The 19,745-nt window shown below is 46.8% G+C and overlaps 1 protein-coding gene across 2 annotated transcripts in view; it reads right to left on the bottom strand.

The window, feature by feature from the left end:
• Window positions 1–19,745, bottom strand: part of MYO15A (myosin XVA) — a 3,541,761-nt gene that overhangs the window by 2,505,712 nt on the left and 1,016,304 nt on the right. For both annotated transcript variants that reach the window (XM_069645706.1, XM_069645705.1), the window contains exon 25: window positions 8,333–8,414. In XM_069645706.1, the coding sequence (XP_069501807.1) occupies window positions 8,333–8,414 (82 nt within the window). The remainder of the gene's footprint in view (window positions 1–8,332; window positions 8,415–19,745) is intronic.

Below are 19,745 nucleotides of genomic sequence, written 5' to 3' on the forward strand. Positions count from 1 at the left end.
ATTGTTCCAACAATAATGTCTGGGGTAAGGAAGATAGCACTGGGAGTTGGGGCCAATGCCAGTGTGGGTGGGGAGGCACAGAGCAATTAAGCAAATGCTGTAAGTTCTGCAAAGCCAGTAGTCAGCACCAAAAGAGAACAAGAAATATCGATGCAACTATAAGCAATGTCCAAACTGAAGACATCAAATTCTGAGATTAAGATGACTAATAGTACCAGTATTGACAACCCATTGAACAATGATAAAGCAGCAACCTTGGGGGTCAAAATAACCACATAGACATGAAACATAGGGAGGCTGAACAGCCCTATTAAAGCTAGAAAGGCACAGGCATTTGCCTGGAGACACAGAGTAAATCTGCTTATACTGTAAGAAACCCACCTATGGAAAGATTCCCTCAATTTATTTGGTTGTCAATGGATGGAGTAAATACAGGTGGTTTGCAAGCTATTCCTCTCAGTCGGGGAGGGTGGCCATTCTTACACACCAGAACCTAAACTTCAAATGAGGTCAGGTTAAGATCCTGAGCGGCACTACTTGATAGTGGGTGGTTAATTGATGAATAGGAAAGTGGCTTGAATACAATGGAAGGTTTCCATGTCTTCTTATGAGGCGACTTTTATGTACTGATTTTGTGCATTTTTTTAATGTTCATAGTTAATCAGGTTCTTAAATAAGTAAACTTTGCCAATTTGTAGAATTGTTCTCTCTATTCGCATAATTGTCGCTTTTATTAAGGGATCACTATGACCTAGAATTATAAGAGATAAAATGTACAACTAAAATTAGATACATTTAGGTCTTATTAATTATGATAGTGCCCCGTAGTGCTCCAATCTGAGTATTTATGTCGTCTTTAGTCACCATTACTGAAGATGAATTAAAGGTTTTGTGTACATAAGTGTTATCTAATTGTAGAAAATAACTCTTTGAAAGGACTATTTTATTCTCTCATCGGGTCCAATTTGTCCCTTTACTGGCACTTTAACACTGAGATGTATTTTCTTTGTACTACCAGCACTTTATTTGTACTTTCGCACTATTAAGCCTTTGAACTATTGCAAAATGGAACTACAATTTTGTTTTGGGAATCATGGGGCATGCAGTGAATGACTCAGAGTGGAGACAAGACTGTTTTTATCTGTCGGTCCTTTCTTTATGTCCATCACCATGAAGAAGCTACATGGACTAGCAAAATGTCTGGGTGATGCCTTTTTAACAATAAGATGCTAAATCAATAAAATATATTTTTCGGTCAGATTATGGCCGTGTAATCCTCCTCGCAACCTACTTGACTCTGCATGATCACATGCAGGTGCCCGCCCAGCAGTGATTGTCATTGCATTTTGGTTCACATACATATATACAGACACACACAATATACCTTCAGTGCCACCTACATTTCACACCCCAGGTAACTCCTGGACGTAGCTCCTTTGTGCCACCCATATATCACAGACCTAGTAAGCCCTGGAGAGAGAAGAAAAACCTGCTGTACCACCCCACATATCACAGCAAGGGTAACTCTTGGAGAGAGCGGAAGCACCAACAAAACCTGCATAGCACAGGTCTAGTTACTGTGGTGGAAAAAAACAGTGATGGTCCCCGTGTCTTACCACAGGGAGGGCACCAAATGGAGTAATAGGTACTTCATCTGTGATACTTCTCACAGCACTGGTAACTCGTGGTAACCGAGGGACGGAGCAGCACCCTTTGTGCATCCTCATAGTAAAAGCAAAGAAAATACCACTGAGTTCTTGTGTCTTGCTTCACCCTGCAAGTGACCCTTTTGAAATACGCTCTGTTTACACCCGGAATCAACATGTTCGCTCTGTCTCTGGGGACCTGGGAAGATAAAGTCAACTGTGCCAACCTTTTGAATGGTGCCTACTTGGATTCATACTTGCCTGTAAGGTTTGGAGCAGCTTGGTCACATAGGGGCAGCAACTCTGTGGCTGCTTAGGGGATGGGTTACACTAAATTACAGAATGTATTGACATGGGACACTTAGTCTATGCGGATGCAGGCATCAGAAACCAGAATAGAAAGGACAAATCAGAGCACTCTGGGTAAAGGTACCACTGAAGAAACAGTTTCAGTATTGTGAAAATCTGCCCCATCCTTCAAGACATGGGCAATGGACATAGAAAAGAGGCAACGCTACAGATCTCCATCACTGTGTACCACTCCCAGTGTGGCCAGCTTAGAAAGGTTGTGTAGGAAGTGAGAAATAGCCACGTCTCAAAGAAAAACAAACAATTTGTGATGCATGCACCTTGCAAATTGGACACTTAACTATTCGCTTTTTATTAGCCTCTTGTATGTTTTCAAACTTTCATAAAAGCCAGCAGGGCAGCAGTATTTATTGAATGTGTAGCATGTGTGGCAGGCAGAGCCTAATCTTTTATCTTGATGTAATAGTTTCCCAGGAATTTTTAACTATGCATACATTTCTGGTTCCCAAATAAGTAACGGAGAGCACCTTTCTCACACTGTTCGATTGCATGTTAGAAAATTAGGGCCAGTACATCCTTCAAAATATGTGATGAACTGAGGTGAATGTTTTTCTTGTTTTGCAAGGGAACGTGGATAATATTCATGATCTTTTTTTGGGACAGTGGAGGCACTATGCATAGGAAACAGAGTAGTACAGGCAGAGTACACAGCACACAGACATCAACTGCATACCCTTGCAGCATGACCATTCAGATAGGCACTGTGCGACATTTGCTGCACTAACAGATAGCTATAAACCAAAGTAGTGGAAAAAAAGGAGGACAACAGAATTGGACAGCCCAGCAATGCTGATATCCTGATTGAGCATTCATAATGATATACTCATTTGGGGTCACAGAGCAGCTGGAAAACAGACACATTTAATGCAAAACAAAAGTGAAAAACAGTTAAATGTACTACCAAGAAGCATGGATACATAAAAATACTAATAATAAGTCCTTTAAATCCACAGTCAGCAAATCTCTCGCCAACTTTAACAGCTTCCATGACCATTACAAAATTCGCCACTGGTGTAATAGAGTTTTAAGTGAGATGCACTGGTTTTGCATGACTAAGCATCTGACTATTTCCACTGACTCTTGCTGGAATTTATCCTCATTAGCTCAGGTAGCAAGACATGCTTGACCTTCCAAGACCTAATAATAATTGCGATTTGAAATGCCCCATTCAAAACCATTGCAAATGTCTTTTAGCTTGTTATAAGAGAGATAAACATTAAGAACACCACTCATAAACAAAAATGGCAGAGTCTTGTTTGAGCAGATTTTTATATTAGCACTTCCAGATTTTGTACAATTTCCACCATGCATCACATGATCCTCAAGTAGGTATGCCAGCTCAACAGAAATTTAATTTGAGGCATTGCTTTGCATTGGTACATAAAAGAGCATGGCGTAGATGTTGTAAACAAGGACTTGTTCTCACTTATATAACCATACTCGCTGTAATTAACCTGCAGCAGCTTGCGCCCGTCATGCAAGCTGAATCAGCCTGCAATATCTGAAAATTCCGTTTCTACGGCCGACTCTTAACTTGAATCTCCATTGCAGCCCACGAGGTGCTGCTGCTTCCAAGATGGCCGCCCGCACGTCGCCTAAGCAAACCCGACCTGGTGCTGATGTCTGAGTCTGCCGCGGCGCGTGATTGGCTGCCTTTGCCTTCTTTAGGCCAATCCATTGCCGGCAGGCAATAAGCCGGCCTACCCCCAAAGGCACACCCACCAAGGCTGGTGCCTGTCCCGAGCCTGTCCAGAGTTGCCAGAGGCCAGGGCTAAAACCCCTGTTCGTCCACTACCGCCTCCGTATGACTTACCGATCACTGTTGTCATTACCATTTCACTGGTAAGCCTGACCAAGACTTCTTTTGTTTCACGTGTCTAAGGCTCCACCTGTCTGGTTTATGTTAATAGATTTATGCTCGCTAAGCGCTACGTAGGTTAAATGGTATTATGCACACTTGCTTCCCTATTGACGCTCTCCTCTTACACCCTGATACAACTGTGCACACTGTTATTGCTCCTTGTAATCTGCGCATGCCTGCACCTTTATGTATAGCCAATTAACTTCATACTCATGCTAAGCTCAGGAGTTTCCTGTGACCTCTTGCATATAACACCCCAATCAGGTCTAGCTTATGATTTCAGCATTCCCTGTACTAGCCAGTGCCCTTGTCTCTAGTGCCTCTACTTTTACTGTGCTGCTACTACATTGTACGCTACTATGCTGTTTTTACACTGTATGACTTGCCTGCATCGCTGATCTTTGCCAAAATTTCGCACTGTCGATTTATGCTTTGCCTATAGCCCTGCAATTAGCATACCTATGCATTACCTATAACCACAGTTACAGCAGAGCCCGTCACCTACTAAGCTCTGGAGACTATCGGCTTGTCCATCCTAGTCCCACTCTGCCCCTGGTTACTGGGTTAGCACTGCCATCTCTAAGCGATCTGAGTGTCTCCTGTCTATAGTACGTGCATTAATAATATTGCGCTGACTGCATTGCCTGCTTATTTTTACCTAGCCTGCATAGTCCTGTGTCCAACTCTATTCGGCTTAGCTTACAAACTAGAGGCTTGCCATACCAGGGACGCCTGCACACTCACCCTACTCATAGCCATCTTTTCCTTATCTAACCTCAGCCTACACCAGCCCACCACACCAACACGCCTTAAGCACCTTTTCTAAGTATGCATTTACCAGCCATCTACACAATCCTACTTAGGACTATCCTACACTTACTCACCACAATAGACATCAACATGCCCTACACTCTGCCCTTGTTGGCGTGTACGGCACGCCCCAACGGATCCAACAACCTAAAAGACTTAGCCACCAGACCTTGCTATCTCTTTGAAAGAAATCTTAAACTTAGAGCCAAACTTCCAAAAATGTCTGAACCCCCAGCCAAATCTCTACACCCCTGTTCCAATAACCTTCCCAGCAATTCTAAAAGCACCCAACTTAACACCTCTGTTCCCAAATCCACCAATACTCAAAACCCCCTGCAGCTAAACAGTCGACTTTGTCGAGACCCCATTCATCCTAAACCTATCCATAACACTGCGCCTCCACCTACTGTGAATACACTGCCCAGTATAAGAGGCGCCCTAATAAACGCCCGGTCTCTAGTGGCACACGCCACAGAAATCGCCGACCTAATTTCAGTTGAAAATATGGACTTCCTTGCTATCACGGAATCATGGCTCCATTCAGCAGCCGGCCCAGCAATCATGTTAGCAACCCCAGAGAACTACACCCTCTAAAGAATAGACCGTACCACCTCCCGAGGCGGTGGTCTAGCCATAATTGCTAAAACCAGCCTAGCCATGAGACTTGCATCTCCTCTAAAAGTAGACTCATGCGAACTCCTTACCGCCAAGCTATCTATCTCTAAAACACAAACTATATCTATCCACCTTATCTATAGACCTACAGGCCCTTTAGGCTCTTTTGAGGAAGATCTGACCAACATCCTATCGGATAACCTTAAAAGTACCTCACCCTGCATTCTTCTTAGAGACTTTAATCTTGGTTACGAAGATCCCTCTGACCCCAACGCCACCCAGATTAATGATTCCATCGAGGCACTAGGATTTACCCAAAAGGTTACAGGTACCACTCATACCAAAGGCAGAACCCTTGGCTGGGTAGCGGAACACCACTGTCAAACCTCCATCACTGCTATAACGCCTCTGCCCTGGTCCGACCACCACCTGATCGCCTTTTCTGTTAAAGCTATAGTCCCCTCTCAGGTCGCCAGCATAGCCCCTGCCATTCCCACTACAATTAAAAAGAACATTACTGCCAATAAACTCATATCTCTGATCCTTCCCACTCTAAACACTCTTCCAGCATCCACAGATCCCCATACTTTGGTCGAAGAGTACAATAAAATAATGCTTTCTGCCCTAGACACTATAGCACCTTTGAAAACTAGAAAATGTAAACAGAAAAAACATATTAACACTTGGTTCTCTCCCCACCTAAAAGCCATTAGACTAGAGAAACGGAAATGCGAACAAATATGGAGAATAGACCCTTCAGACATCAATAAAAATAACCTCACTAAACTAGCTTCCTTGTACAAAAAAGAAATCATCTCTGCCAAACAAGAATGCTACAACTTACGCATCACCCAAGCCAAATCTAATACCAAAGAACTGTTTACTATCCTCAAAGAAATGGAAACTCCTATCCAAACCCCGGATACTTGCCTAAAAGACAAAACATGGTGCACCAGCATCCAGAATGCCTTAGCTAATAAAATAACGACTCGACAGGCTAAAATTAACAACAAAAAAAGAGTCCCTTCAACCTACCTCTATATCTAACAATGTCGCCTCCAATGATAACAATATTACGGCTCCTTTACTCCCCACAATCGCACCTACTTTCACACCTACTGAACTGCCTAAACCCCTTTTTCAACTTCAAGAAAGTATCCATTCTAGAAGCTGAAAAGGTCATCTTCACTCTTAAGCCGTCCAGTTGACACGGTGACCCCTGCCCAGCGCAAATTATAAAGGATGCTGCACGAGACCTCTCGCCATTCATAACCAAGGTTATAAATGCCTCATTCTCCACAGGCACAATTCCCAACAACCTGAAACATTCTTGGGTCTTAACACTCCTAAAAAAAAGACACTCGACCCATCCATTCCTACAAATTACCGCCCTATTACAACAGTTCCGTTCCTGCTCAAAATCCTCGACAAGGTGGCATACCTACAAATCCAACAATACTTGGAAGGCCACCATCTTTTGGGAGTCCGCTAGTCAGGTTTTAGACCGCAACACGGCACGGAAACGGCATTAATTGACCTCAAGGCACAAATTGACACCATGAGAGATAACGGCAATTCTGCACTTATATTGCTGCTTGACCTCTCAGCGGCGTTTGACTTGGTCGACCATAAAACTCTCTGCCTTCACCGGGACTCAGCCACCCACTTCTGACAAGAAGCCATAGGATGGATTCAATCCTTCTTAAATAACAGAACTATGCGTGTCTTCGCTCCTTCAGCAGCCGCGGACCCTATACCTATCTCCTGCGGTGTGCCTCAGGGTTCATGCGTTTCACCCACTTTGTACAACAGTTTCACGAAGCCCCTTTTCGACGATCTAGACGGTCTGGGTATCACCTACACTAACTATGCAGATGATACACAGATCCTCATCCCGCTGACGGGAGATTACGACAAGGATTTAGCCTTTGTGAACAGAGTGTATCTCATCATCCAGGCATGGATGGCCTCTCATGGACTATGCCTGAATTATGACTAAACAGAACTTCTGATAGTCGGTACCCCGGCTAATCTTAACAAACTGCGCCAGCGCTACGCTAACTTCATTATAGATAACAACAATATCATAGTGGCCAAGGAAGTCAAAACCCTTGGCTTCTACCTGGATTCCACTCTTAACCTCAAAAAACAAGTAAACTCCATAGCTTCGGCCACCGCTTACACTTGTAAGCTAATTAGAGCAGCTAGACCCTTCCTCACACCTAATAATTGCATTACATTAGCGAGAGCATTGGTATTATCCAAATTGGACTATTGCAACACTCTATATGTAGGGTGCAATAAATATATCACTAGCAAGATTCAGACCCTTCAAAATAACACCTTAAGAGCAGTGCTCAATATCCCCAAGAAAGCCCACATATCTGACCTCAGAAGAGCTAACAATTGGCTCTCTACTAAAGACAAAATCTTCCTCAAATCTACTTCCCTGACTCATAAATGATTACACATGGCCGCCCCACAGTACCTTACTACTAGATTCTCAAGACAATCCACTAACTGCCCCTCCAGAACAGCTACTGCTAACCTACTTCGAGTGCCTAGATTTAAACGTTCCAAGACAGCGGTTAATAGCTTCCCAGTTAAAGCTGCCCAAAATTGGAATTCTCTCCCACCCCACCTAAGGGAGGATATGTCTTACCCACGCTTTAGATCCAGTCTATTCTTTGGATTAAGGAACATGACATCTGACATTTATTATCATTACTGTATATAATTGCTCTGTACTTACTCATTGCCTGTGGCTGCTTATGTGTATGTTATTTGCCTGTACTATTTTTAATCTGTTAGACATTTTGTATTGTCAAAACATTTTGTATTGTCAACCTGCAATGTAATGTGCAGCAATGTAACCCAAGCTGAACAACCCTCTTTTTTGCATTTTGGCGCCCTAATACCTTCGGGTCTGGTGCGCAGTATAAATGAAACAAATAAACAAACAAACATGCCTCCTTATCATCTTTACCCTCAAAGGCTCAGTAACATCCCTCAGAACAAAAGCCAATCTTACCTGTGGCCAAGACCAGAAGCCCCGACAGCTCAGCTGGGATTTCCAGGTGAGTCACATTCACCACTTCTCGCTTTGTCAGCTCCTAGCAGAGGAAGATAAAACCATGAAGACATTAGCAGTTGCTCTTTTTCATTTGTAAGGAACATCAAATAGTTTGACACAATGGGCCTCATTACGAGTCTGGCAGTAACCTGCTGGTTTTTCCGGCTCGGTTACCGCTGGACTCGTATTACCATTCCGCCTCCGTGATTCCCGGAATTACCGGGGCATTACAACCCCGGTGACCCGGGAATTCCGGAGGTGGAATTTGGTAAGTCTTAGTTACTTACCTGTAACTGTATTTCTCCAGCATTGGTATCTTTCATAGATTCACATGCTTGAATATTCCCCGTCGTCAGACTGGGAATCCTCGGTGATAAATTAAATAATAATAATTTTTTTTTTAAATATATATATATATATCTATATATATATATATATACACATATATATATATATATATACACTGCCACCTAGCAGTGCATGTACATAGCCCATTATAGCCTATGAGCCACTCCATTATGTAGTCCCTCCACCTCACTTTGGTCCTTTATGGCCCCAGCCAATGAGGTGGCAGGGCTTAAGCTCCGCCCCCGGAAGCCATCTTCAGATTTTGAACCGTAGAGATTACAGTATGATGGATGCCGAGCATAGGAGCAGCCTCTCAGGGGAGGCGGGCGGGCGCATGTGAATCTATGAAAGATACCAATGCTGGAGAAATACAGTTACAGGTAAGTAACTAAGACTTCTCCAGCATTGGATCTTTCATAGATTCAGATGCTTGAATAGAATACCAAGCAGTTAAAACATGCCACCATTATGAACAGATATGCATAATTACAGAAAAACATATTTCTGATCAAACCTTTACCATGCAGCAACACAACGGTTACATATTTCGGGAAAGGTGGGAAAGGAGGCTGGTCCTACCTTATACAAAGAGATGGCGGAGCACTGCCTGTCCAACTGCAGTTTCTTTGTTGGTATCTTCAGTCAGGCAGTAGTGTTTCGCGAAAGTATGCAGAGTGCTCCACGTTGCAGCTCTGCATATGTCTTTCAAGGCCACCCCTGCGTGGAATGCTGTTGACGCCGCCTTTCCTCTGGTGGAGTGCGCAGACGGCGGTCTAGTTAAAGGGTCGCCTTTCAACTGATGACAGTGGGAGATGCAGGACGATACCCAGCGTGCCAGGCTTTGTTTGGATATATGTTGGCCCTTGGTACGGCCAGAGAAGGAAATGAATAGCCGGTTTGAGGAGCGGAACTCCTTGGTTCTTTGCAAGTAAAACTTCAACACCCTAGAAACGTCTAGAGAGTGTAATGTCCTTTCCGCTTCCGAAGCGTGATTCTGGAAGAAGGTTGGTAAAACAATGCGCTCAGTGAACGACATCTCCGAAAGTACCTTGGGGAGGAACTTAGGGTGAGGCCTTAAGATGACGCGGTCCTTCTGGAACAAGGTAAACGGAGGTTCCGAAGACAAAGCTTGTAACTCACTGATCCTTCTGGCCGATGTGATGGCTACCAGGAAGGATGTCTTCCAGGACAAGAATTTCATATCGCATCTATGTATGGGCTCGAAGGGAGGTTGCATGAGGGCTGTTAAGACGGTGTTGAGGCTCCAGTCCGGAACTGGTGTAGGTGTAGGCGGATAAGTACGCATCAGTCCTTTCAGGAAGATCTTGATCGCTGGTAAGGAAAGTAAGGCTTGCGTCTCCGCGGTTACTGTGTAGGCCGCTATGGCTGACAGATGGACCTTGATAGAGGACAGTGAGAGCCCTGATTTAGCCAGGTGCAACAAGTAAGGCAGAATTTGATCAACCGAGGCCGTGAGGGGATCGATCGCAGAGGTCTCGCACCATTTGGAAAACCTAGTCCATTTTCTGGTGTAGGTGAGTTGCGTGGACGGGGCTCTAGCGGCCCTGATGATATCCCAGCATTCTGATGGTAACTTTAGGTGCATCAGTTTACGCTGCTCAGGAACCATGCTTTGAGGGACAGGCTCCTCGGGTTGTGGTGGAGGACCTTGCGGTTCTGTTGTGTCAGTAGATATTGATGTGATTTGAGACGAATCGGGGTTTTGCAGGATAGATGTCTCAGTGTCGGGTACCAGACTTGCCGTGCCCAATCGGGTGCAATAAGAATCAAGGAACAATCCTGTTCTTTCACCCTGCGAAGTACCCTCGACATGAGGGGAATGGGTGGGAAGGCGTAGAGGAGCTTCCCCGACCAATCCACTGAGAACGCGTCTCCCAGCGATTGGTGCTCGGGGTATCTTGACGCAAATATCTTGCATTTTTTGTTGTTCCTGGTGGCAAAAAGGTCGATCTGCGGATGGCCCCATAAGGCAAATATCCGTCGGGTTTCTCTGTCGTCCAACTCCCACTCGTGTGACGCTGTGTATTCTCTGCTTAATCTGTCCGCTAGGACATTGTCCACTCCTGGAAGGTGCTCTGCCCTGATCTGTATCCCGTAGCGCAAGGCCCATGCCCATAGCTGTTGGGCTTCTTGCGACAGAATCTGAGACCTCGTGCCTCCCTGCTTGTTTTTATAGTGCATGGAGGTCGTGTTGTCTGTCTGGACTGTAAGAACTTGACCAGCTATAACCGGTAGGAAGGCTTTCAGCGCCAACCTTACGGCCCTGAGCTCCAACACGTTGATGTGGAGCTGGGACTCTTGTGCCGACCAAGATCCCTTGGTTTGGAGGTCCGCAAGATGAGCGCCCCAGCCTGATAAGGAAGCATCCGTCCGCAGCAGGAGGGTCGATGTCGGTGCTTGAAACGGCATTCCCTGTAGAAGATTCCTCGGAGCGTTCCACCATCGAAGGGCCTTGTGCAACGTCGATGGAATCTGGACAATGTCTTCCCAGCATCCGAAAGCTTGTTTCCATTGGTGGTCCAGAGCTTCCTGAACCGGCCTCATGCGAAGCCTGCAGTTCGGTATGAGGAATATGCATGATGACATCATGCCCAATAGGGATTTGTAAGAGCGTACAGATGTTGTCTCTTTCTGTAGGAAGTTCGAAGTTAAGCGTAGAATCGCTGCTATTCTCTCTGTGGATGGTCTCACTCTGGGAATGCTGGAGTCGAGCTCGGCTCCCAGGAAGAGAGCTACCTTGCTGGGAACGAGGCAGGACTTCGTCTGGTTGATGGAGAAACCTAACTCTTTTAGGAGGTTGACCGTCCTCGACACTGCCGAACGAGCCTTTGCAGCTGAACTTGCCTTTATCAGACAATCGTCCAGGTATGGAAAAACGTCCGTTCCTGCTCTCCTGAGACTTGCCGCTACCGGTGCCAGGCATTTCGTGAAAACTCTTGGCGCCGATTTTAGACCGAACGGAAGCACTTGAAACTGAAAGTGGAGCCCTCCCACTGTGAACCTGAGGAACTGCCTGTGTGCTGGATGGATCGGAATGTGGAAGTATGCATCCTCCAAGTCTAAAGTGGCCAAGAAGTCGTGCTTGTTTAACCAAGGTAGCACCCCTTGTAGAGCTACCATCTTGAAAGTTATGCGCTTGATGAACTTGTTGAGAGCCCTCAGGTCCAAGATGGGCCTCCATTGACCGTTTTTCTTTCTGACGAGGAAGAATCGGGAGTAGAAACCTTTTCCCCTCTGAGAATAGGGTACTGGTTCTACTGCTGCCTTCTGGAGCAGTTTTTTCACTTCGGACATGACCTGTCCTAGCATATGAACTCTGCGGGGAGTTGGAGGCAGGGAAGGAGGTTGGTCCAGAAATTCCAAGGTGTGACCCTTTCGGATCACCTGTAACACCCATTTGTCCGATGTAATTGACCGCCAGCGCTGGAAAAACTGGCTCACCCTTCCCCCCACCGGGGTGTGGCGAAGGGGGGGGGGAGATTGGTCGTCAGTTCTGCTTGCCTTGCGACTTCCCTTGGGCGGAGCCACGTCTGCCTCTATGGGCGTATCTGTTTGATGACTGATATTTATTGCCTTGGTACGTGCCGCCTTGTGCTTTTTGACCATAGGAGGAACGACTGTATCCCCTGAACTTGGAAGATGAACCTCTAAAGGGACGAAAAGACCGGTGGTCCTTACTTTTGTCCTTTAAAGAACTGATGGCTCTGGCTGTGTCAGTGTCTGTCTTGATTGCCTTCAAATGGTCGTCTATCTTTTTCCCAAAGAGATCTTGGCCGTCAAATGGCATGTCTAGTATCTGCGCCTGAACTTCAGGTCTAAAGTTCGTAGCCTTCATCCAGGCCTGCCTTCTGAGCACTGTGCCGTGCGCCATCTGCCTGAAGCCTGAATCGGCCACATCAACTGCTGCGTCGATCATGTGATCCGATGTTGCTTCACCATCCGCGATTATGGATTTTGCTTCCTCCTGGAGCTCCGGTGGTAATTGTTTCGCCAAGTTAGACATGCGGAGCCAAAGCTCGCGATCGAATCTTGCGGTCATGGCCAGTGCATTACCCGCTCTGATTGTAAGTGATGCAGAAGATGATACTTTCCTGCCCATGGCTTCCAATTTACGTCCGTCCTTATCCGGTGGTGCCGACAACGGTGAGGAGGGGTTGGCGAGTTTCTTTCTGGCCGCCACTGTAATAACTGAGTCCGGTTTAGTATGACCCCTTAAACAAAGCGGTGCTGAATCCGGAGCTTTATATTTCTTTTCTGGCCTGGACACCAACGCCGGAGTCGATAAGGGCGTAGGTAGGATCTTGGATCCGGAATCCCAGATGGTATCGAGGAGGGGAATTGTGGTCACTGTCCTCCTTCGTTTGTCCCTGTGCTCATAGAGCACTGATTGCCTTTCCTCCGAAGAAACCTGAATTTTAAACAGTTCTGCGGCTTTACCTATTATGGTATGGAAAGAGACGAGATCATCCGGTGGTGAGGCCTTGCCCGGCGAGTCTCTCCTCCTGGGCTTCTCGACGACGTAGTCATCCCAATCACTGGGTGCGTCTGGCTCCTGAGTAATTTCTCCTTCTTCTGGTTCCGAAAATTCACCAAAAGGATCCTCCTGCCAGTCTGATACCGAGATGGTGGACGGTACCATGGTGGGATCTACGTCCGGAGATCGCGGTCTGTGGTGACGGGACTCTTGTAGGTGAAGCACTGTGGGTGCTGCTCCTCGGTCTTCGAACAGGTGATCTCATCCGTTTTTGCGGTCTACTCCTGTAAGAAGAGCAACCCGATGTGCCTGGAATCGGGGATGACTCTCTAGGAATGGGATTAATCGGAATTTGCTTCTCCCTTTGCCGTTTGTAAAATTCTTCTACAATCCTCTGCACGGATAACATGAGCACCGGGTCATGAGGATATTCGGATTCTCCCGTGGACGGGTGCCAAGGAGGGCTGTATTGTTTCGGTAAGGGACCGATGGACTCTTCCACCACTTCCGCATCGGAGAATTCTTCCTGAAGAATTATATCCGGAAGTTCTGCCATGTGCCCCAAAGGTGAAAATTGCTGCACCAGAGGTTCAGTTACAGTATTCTTCTCAATGATATTGCTTGTAATGACAGGAGCTTCAAGAGTGAGAGGCAGTAATTCCTCTGTAACTGCCGAAATTTGCGGTGCCTCTGAAGGCGTTATGGATGATGTTATCCTCGTCGACGACTGAGATTTTCCCGTCGACGAGGGCTTCGCCGCCGACTGAGATTTTCCCGTCGACGACTGAGATTGTCCCGTCGACGAAGGCTTCGCTGTCGACTGAGATTTTCCCGTCGACGACTGAGATTTTCCCGTCGACGAGGGCTTCGTCGTCGACGACTGACATTTCCCCATCGACGAGGGCTTCGTTGACGAATGTGGAGTGTGTTCCGTGGACGACTGCGTCATGGACGAATGCTTCGTGGACGAGTGGTGTTTCTTGCTCGTCGACGATTGCTTCGCGGTCGATATGTCCGATGACGATGATCTAACTGTCGACGATGTCTTAAGCGTCGTTGTCGTCGATGCTGGTTTCGTCGACAGTATGGCCGATGACGGGCCTTTACCTTTCCCTTCATTCGTGGGCGGTTTAACCGTCGACGACTGCCCCCCCCCGTTTTTTGCAAACTCCTCCTTACCTCTGGAGGCAGATTTTGCTGACTTTTTCTGGCTTGACAGGTCAGCTGGAGGCAGAAAGGGTATCAATTCCAGCTTCCTCTTTTTGGATTTGGGAGAGGAACTCCTTTCCACTGAAGAGGCCCTTCTCTTTGAAGTTTGCCTCTCAGATGGGGTGCTGGATTGGACAGGAGCTGTTCTGACAGACTCTTCGTCCGAAGATTGATCCCTGGATTCCAGGTATGAAAGGAGTCTTCTATGCCTGTCATGAAGGGTCTTGGTGGAAAAAGTTTTACAAATCTCGCATTTTTTAATGTCATGTGGGTACAGACAATAAATGCAATGCTCGTGGGGGTCCTTGTAGTAAACCAATTTCTTCTTGCACCTCGTGCAGTCCCTGAACAGGGAAGGCTTCCTGACAGCCTGAGGTGCCTCCATTTCTGAAGAGAAGTTCACTCGACGATTTTGAGAGGAAAACAACAAGTTTTGCCACCAAGGTTAATTGGAAAGAAAGCCCCTAAGAAGGGGAACAAGATGGAATATATTTTACAAATATATTCCACACAAAAGTAGAAAGAATTTGAAAAAAGCTCAGAGAGCTTGAGGATTCCCTGTGTCTGATAGACTGCGGTGAAAAATCTGAAGATGGCTGCCGGGGGCGGAGCTTAAGCCCTGCCACCTCATTGGCTGGGGCCATAAAGGACCAAAGTGAGGTGGAGGGACTACATAATGGAGTGGCTCATAGGCTATAATGGGCTATGTACATGCACTGCTAGGTGGCAGTGTATATATATATATATATATGTGTATATATTATTTTTTTTCCCAAATATATATATGTGTATATATATATATATATATGTATATATATATATATATATTTAAAAAAAAAAATATTATTATTATTATTATTATTTAATTTATCACCGAGGATTCCCAGTCTGACGACGAGGAATATTCAAGCATCTGAATCTATGAAAGATCCAATGCTGGAGAAATCCCCATTCCCATTGAGTCCAATAGGAGTCAATGGGAATGGGGACCATGGAAACACCGGCACCATCTTGTGATGGTGCCGGTGTTTCCACGTCTGCCTGCAGGCGGGCGGTGTTAAACCTGCCAGGTCAGACCTGGCGGGAATGACACCTTCGCCTGCAGGACTCGAGATCACCCGGTATGGAAACAACGGTGGCTGCGGGTTTAACACCACCATTATTTCCATACCGGGTGACTCGTAATGAGGCCCAATGTGGTAAGTTTAGTAGGCTACCGAATATATAAACATGTCAGCCATCCACAGACACCAATATCAATTTATCTAAACCATCATAAAAGTATCATCCTTCATTTTGGTGCTCCTCAGTGAGTTCTTAAAAGGCAGTTGCCCAAACGCCATCCACATTTTCGGCATTGAATAGGACGTTATCAAGCATTCTCACAGGCGAAGGCCCGGACTAAATTGGTATGGAGAAAAAGGTATGTCCTTCACAAGACATGGCCACTATTTATGCGACTAAAGCTGCCTCCTATGACAACAGAATTAGCATGGCAAGCTCCAACACCAAGGAACTCTTCGCAATCTTGCGCGAATTAGAAAACCCTTGTACACAAACCTCCTTAGTTCAGCCTGACAAAGCGTGGTGCACCACTATTCAAACTGATCTAACTATCAAAATTAATTTACTCTGTAACAAAATAAAGACTAAGAAAGCCCTACTCACTGCCAAACCTACACACCGGTCCATCATAATACCGCCCAAGCCTAGCCCCCCCACCTCCCTCCAAAGCCGGTGCCTTTCAACCTGGGCAGTGGAGGGAGTAGTCACCCCTATGGAGGCTGCTAGGGGGGTTGGTGAGGCCCTGAGGCACTCAACCAGGTTTTACAGGCGTGTTCTCCATCCCTTTTGCAGAAACAAGGCTCAGGGATGGAGAACAGCCCGGAAACTACGTTTCCCAGCAGGCCGTCTGCAGCACGAGCCTGCCAGGGAGAAGACCCCCACGTCCATGCCCGCACAAGTGCGCTTGTGAGATCCGCGCCTGGGGAAAGGCGCTCCCAATTCTGGATGCAGGAGAGAGAGGACGTGCTACCCGTGAGCTCCTGAAGGCACGCCTATGCAGGGCTCCAGCCCGCCTGAATCTACACCCCAGGCCCCGCATACAACTAGAGATAAGTGAAAGCTTTTATTACGTGCTGCTGTTCCTTCATCAAAGAAAGGAGGTTGCGCTTTCGGGGAAACTCTAACATTTCACAGAGACTCGGACACTGGGAGACAAGGAAGGACCAATCATTTTAACCCTTGCATGAAACGCATGCCTTAACCACTCCTAGCATGTACTTTGGGGGCATTCCGCTTCGTCTGTGTTGGTGAAACTAACCGTGGAGAACGGATCGCCCAGACCCAAGCTATTAACCCTTAGTGGAGTGTTAGTTGGAGCGGAACCTAGCACTCACACGTAGTGACCTATACTTTGATTATTTCAGCGGCGAACGGAGACGAGTGGCGTCGCATTGCCACAGCATCACGAACAGACCAGGAGGACCTGGGACCGCAAGCAGAAAACAAAGCTAAGTGCATTTGCATGTTGTTTCTAATGCACAAATTCACATGAGGGAATGTGGGGTAATCTGTTTTCTCTGCATGGAGTAAATGCAGGGGGCTGCCTTGCTTGAAGGAATGTGGGGTGGGTGCTAGGGTTGAGCAGAAGCTCTGGCAGAGGTTAGGGCAGCACACAGCAGTTAAGGTACCTACAGGTTAGGAGCTCCAGGACACAGGCTCCCAGTTCAGTTACTGGAAAGGAGCTCCAGCACAAGGCTCCCACCTATAGTAGAGCATTTAGACTTTCAGCTATTAAGGGGCATTCAGTGTGAATGTGGTATGTAAGTGTGCAAGGGCGGAGTCACAGCAGTCAGGAGCCCGAGCAGGAGCCGAGGAGCATGTTTCCCTAATGTCCCCCTACCCATCCACTTCACTTCCCTAACCCTCTTTCTGGTTACCCTAAGCTCCCGCTACCTATCCATCCAACGTACCCCTAACCCTCTTTCCCAAGGAGGGTTACGGTGACCTGTGGTTGTCGTATCCCAGGTGTCAAGATCCAACGGGGAGGTAGGTGTTTGTGCTGCATCTGCGCCAGTCAAGAAAACAGAAGGCCTGACGAATCCCCCCGGCAGAGCGGTCCATAACTGGTGGGGAGACCACTCAGAACGGGGACAGGAGAAACCCAGGGGCCCACCGCTCTACAACACAGTGTACATGGTACACGTGCAGAGGAACACGGAGCAAGCCATTATAGGGCGCAACAATTATAGGTGGTAAACAGTACGGGCAGGAATCTCTAACTGGAAGCAACCTAGCAGTGCATCTAGAAACACCAAGGCAACGGATACCACGTCCTGAATGAAGCTACTGGCATCAGGGTCCATAGAAGCCCAACACAGTTCATTCCAACAATACCCACCAGGCTCAGGGAAGACCACCTCATCGCACTCAAACTACCGACAAAGCGCAAACTTCATACGCCCATCACACAGACACACAAAATGACAGGGGGTGCAAAAAACAAAAAGAAAGGCCCAATGAATGCATTTGCAGGGGTTCCCAATTCAGAACCAGGAACTACCCAAACGCAACCCCCAGAGAACTCTGCGATAGAAACACCCACGCATTACATGGCCCCATATATGGCGGCAATGGAAAAGGGGTTTGCTGCCATCAACAACAAACTGGACGACATAGGAGAAAATATAGCGTCCATACGCTCAGACATCCGGACAGTAAATGCTAGAGTATCAGAGGCAGAAGAAGGGGTAAGCACCCTAGAAGATGCATCCACCTCACAGGCCAAGGCAATAGTGGACAATCATGAAGACATTAAATCCCTTAAGGCAAAATGCGAGGATCTAGAATCCCGATCAAGACGCAATAACATACGTGTAGTCGGAATTGCAGAGTCCAAACCAAATGTCCCTATGGAACAATTTTTAGAGGAGATCCTACGCACACTGTTCCCGGATGACCAATTCTCCAGGCAGTTCCTAGAGAGGGCGCACAGGGCACTGCCCACCCCCCATAACCAGGGGTCCCCGTCAGGACAATCATAGCCCGACTACTCAACTACCGTGATCGGGACCTCATCCTTAGACTGGCAATGGAAAAGGCCCCCCCTGTCATACTACTCTAATCGAGTCCACATATACCCAGATTTCTCGACTGGGGTACAATCGGCCAGGCGCTCATTCGACACTGTGAAAAAACTGCTACGAGACAGAAAAGTAGGCTATGCAATGATGTTTCCAGCAAAACTCTGTATCCAGTATGCGGGCAGGTCCCACTTTTTCGAGACTCCAGAAGGGGCCCTGACGTATGTCAAATCGAACATCCCTTCTTCGCCCGGGAATACCTAAGGGCTACACCGCAAGTCCAGGACACGGTTATTCGGTAAAGATAACACACTGATCCCAACGGAAAGTGACATACTGAACGGACTTCGACACTCTTAAAGGTGCGACGCCAGGCGAGACGGCACTACGCGCCATCTCCAAAATTGAGAAACAACAAACGGAACGGTGCTCCCTATGGAAGCAAAAGTTGTGGTTCACACAAGGCAATACACTGTCCAGTTGGGGGGATGGTGAGGGTGGGTGGTGGGGGGCAGGCCTGTTGGCAAAGAAAAGTTGGGGAGTTCAAAGTTAAGTTATCTCAAAAACTGTCATGCGCAGTGCTCACAGTATTCTCAAGAGACGCCCTAATCAACTGGAAGAACAAAACCCACAAATTAAATGGCTGAGAGGAACAAGAATCTAGATTTGAAACTCTTGATCTGGAACATCAGAGGCCTGGCGAACCCCATTAAAGCAAGGAAAATACTAACATATGTAAATAGGCTCAAAGTAGACATCCTGCTCCTTCAAGAAACACAAGCGAACCGAAAGATAACAGAAACATTTGCGCAAAACTGGGGCCAGCTACGGTTTGCAACAAACTACTCATCGCAGGCAAGGGGTGTACTAACATTAGTGCACAAAGGCACGGGATTCCAGTTATCCAGAGTTGAGACAGACCCGGAGGGAAGATATGTCATAATATGGGGGACACTATACGGGCATGAGATGATAATAATCAACACATATGGCCCAAACACAGACTCTCCAGGATTCTACCTGCAAGTACTAGCACAAATCACACCAGTCAGCACAGCCCAAATCATATGGGGGGAGACCACAATACGATCTTGGATCCTGCAATAGACCGATCATCCACTGTACAGAGGTCCCATACAAAAGCGGCTCTAGCTATACATCAGATAATGGAAACTTTACCACTTGTAGATGCATGGAGGGAGAAGCACCCAGGACAAAAGGAATACACATTCTA

This window comes from Ambystoma mexicanum, chromosome 2p (assembly GCF_040938575.1).
Source record: "Ambystoma mexicanum isolate Mex_15411 chromosome 2p, UKY_AmexF1_1, whole genome shotgun sequence".
Lineage (NCBI taxonomy): Eukaryota > Metazoa > Chordata > Amphibia > Caudata > Ambystomatidae > Ambystoma > Ambystoma mexicanum.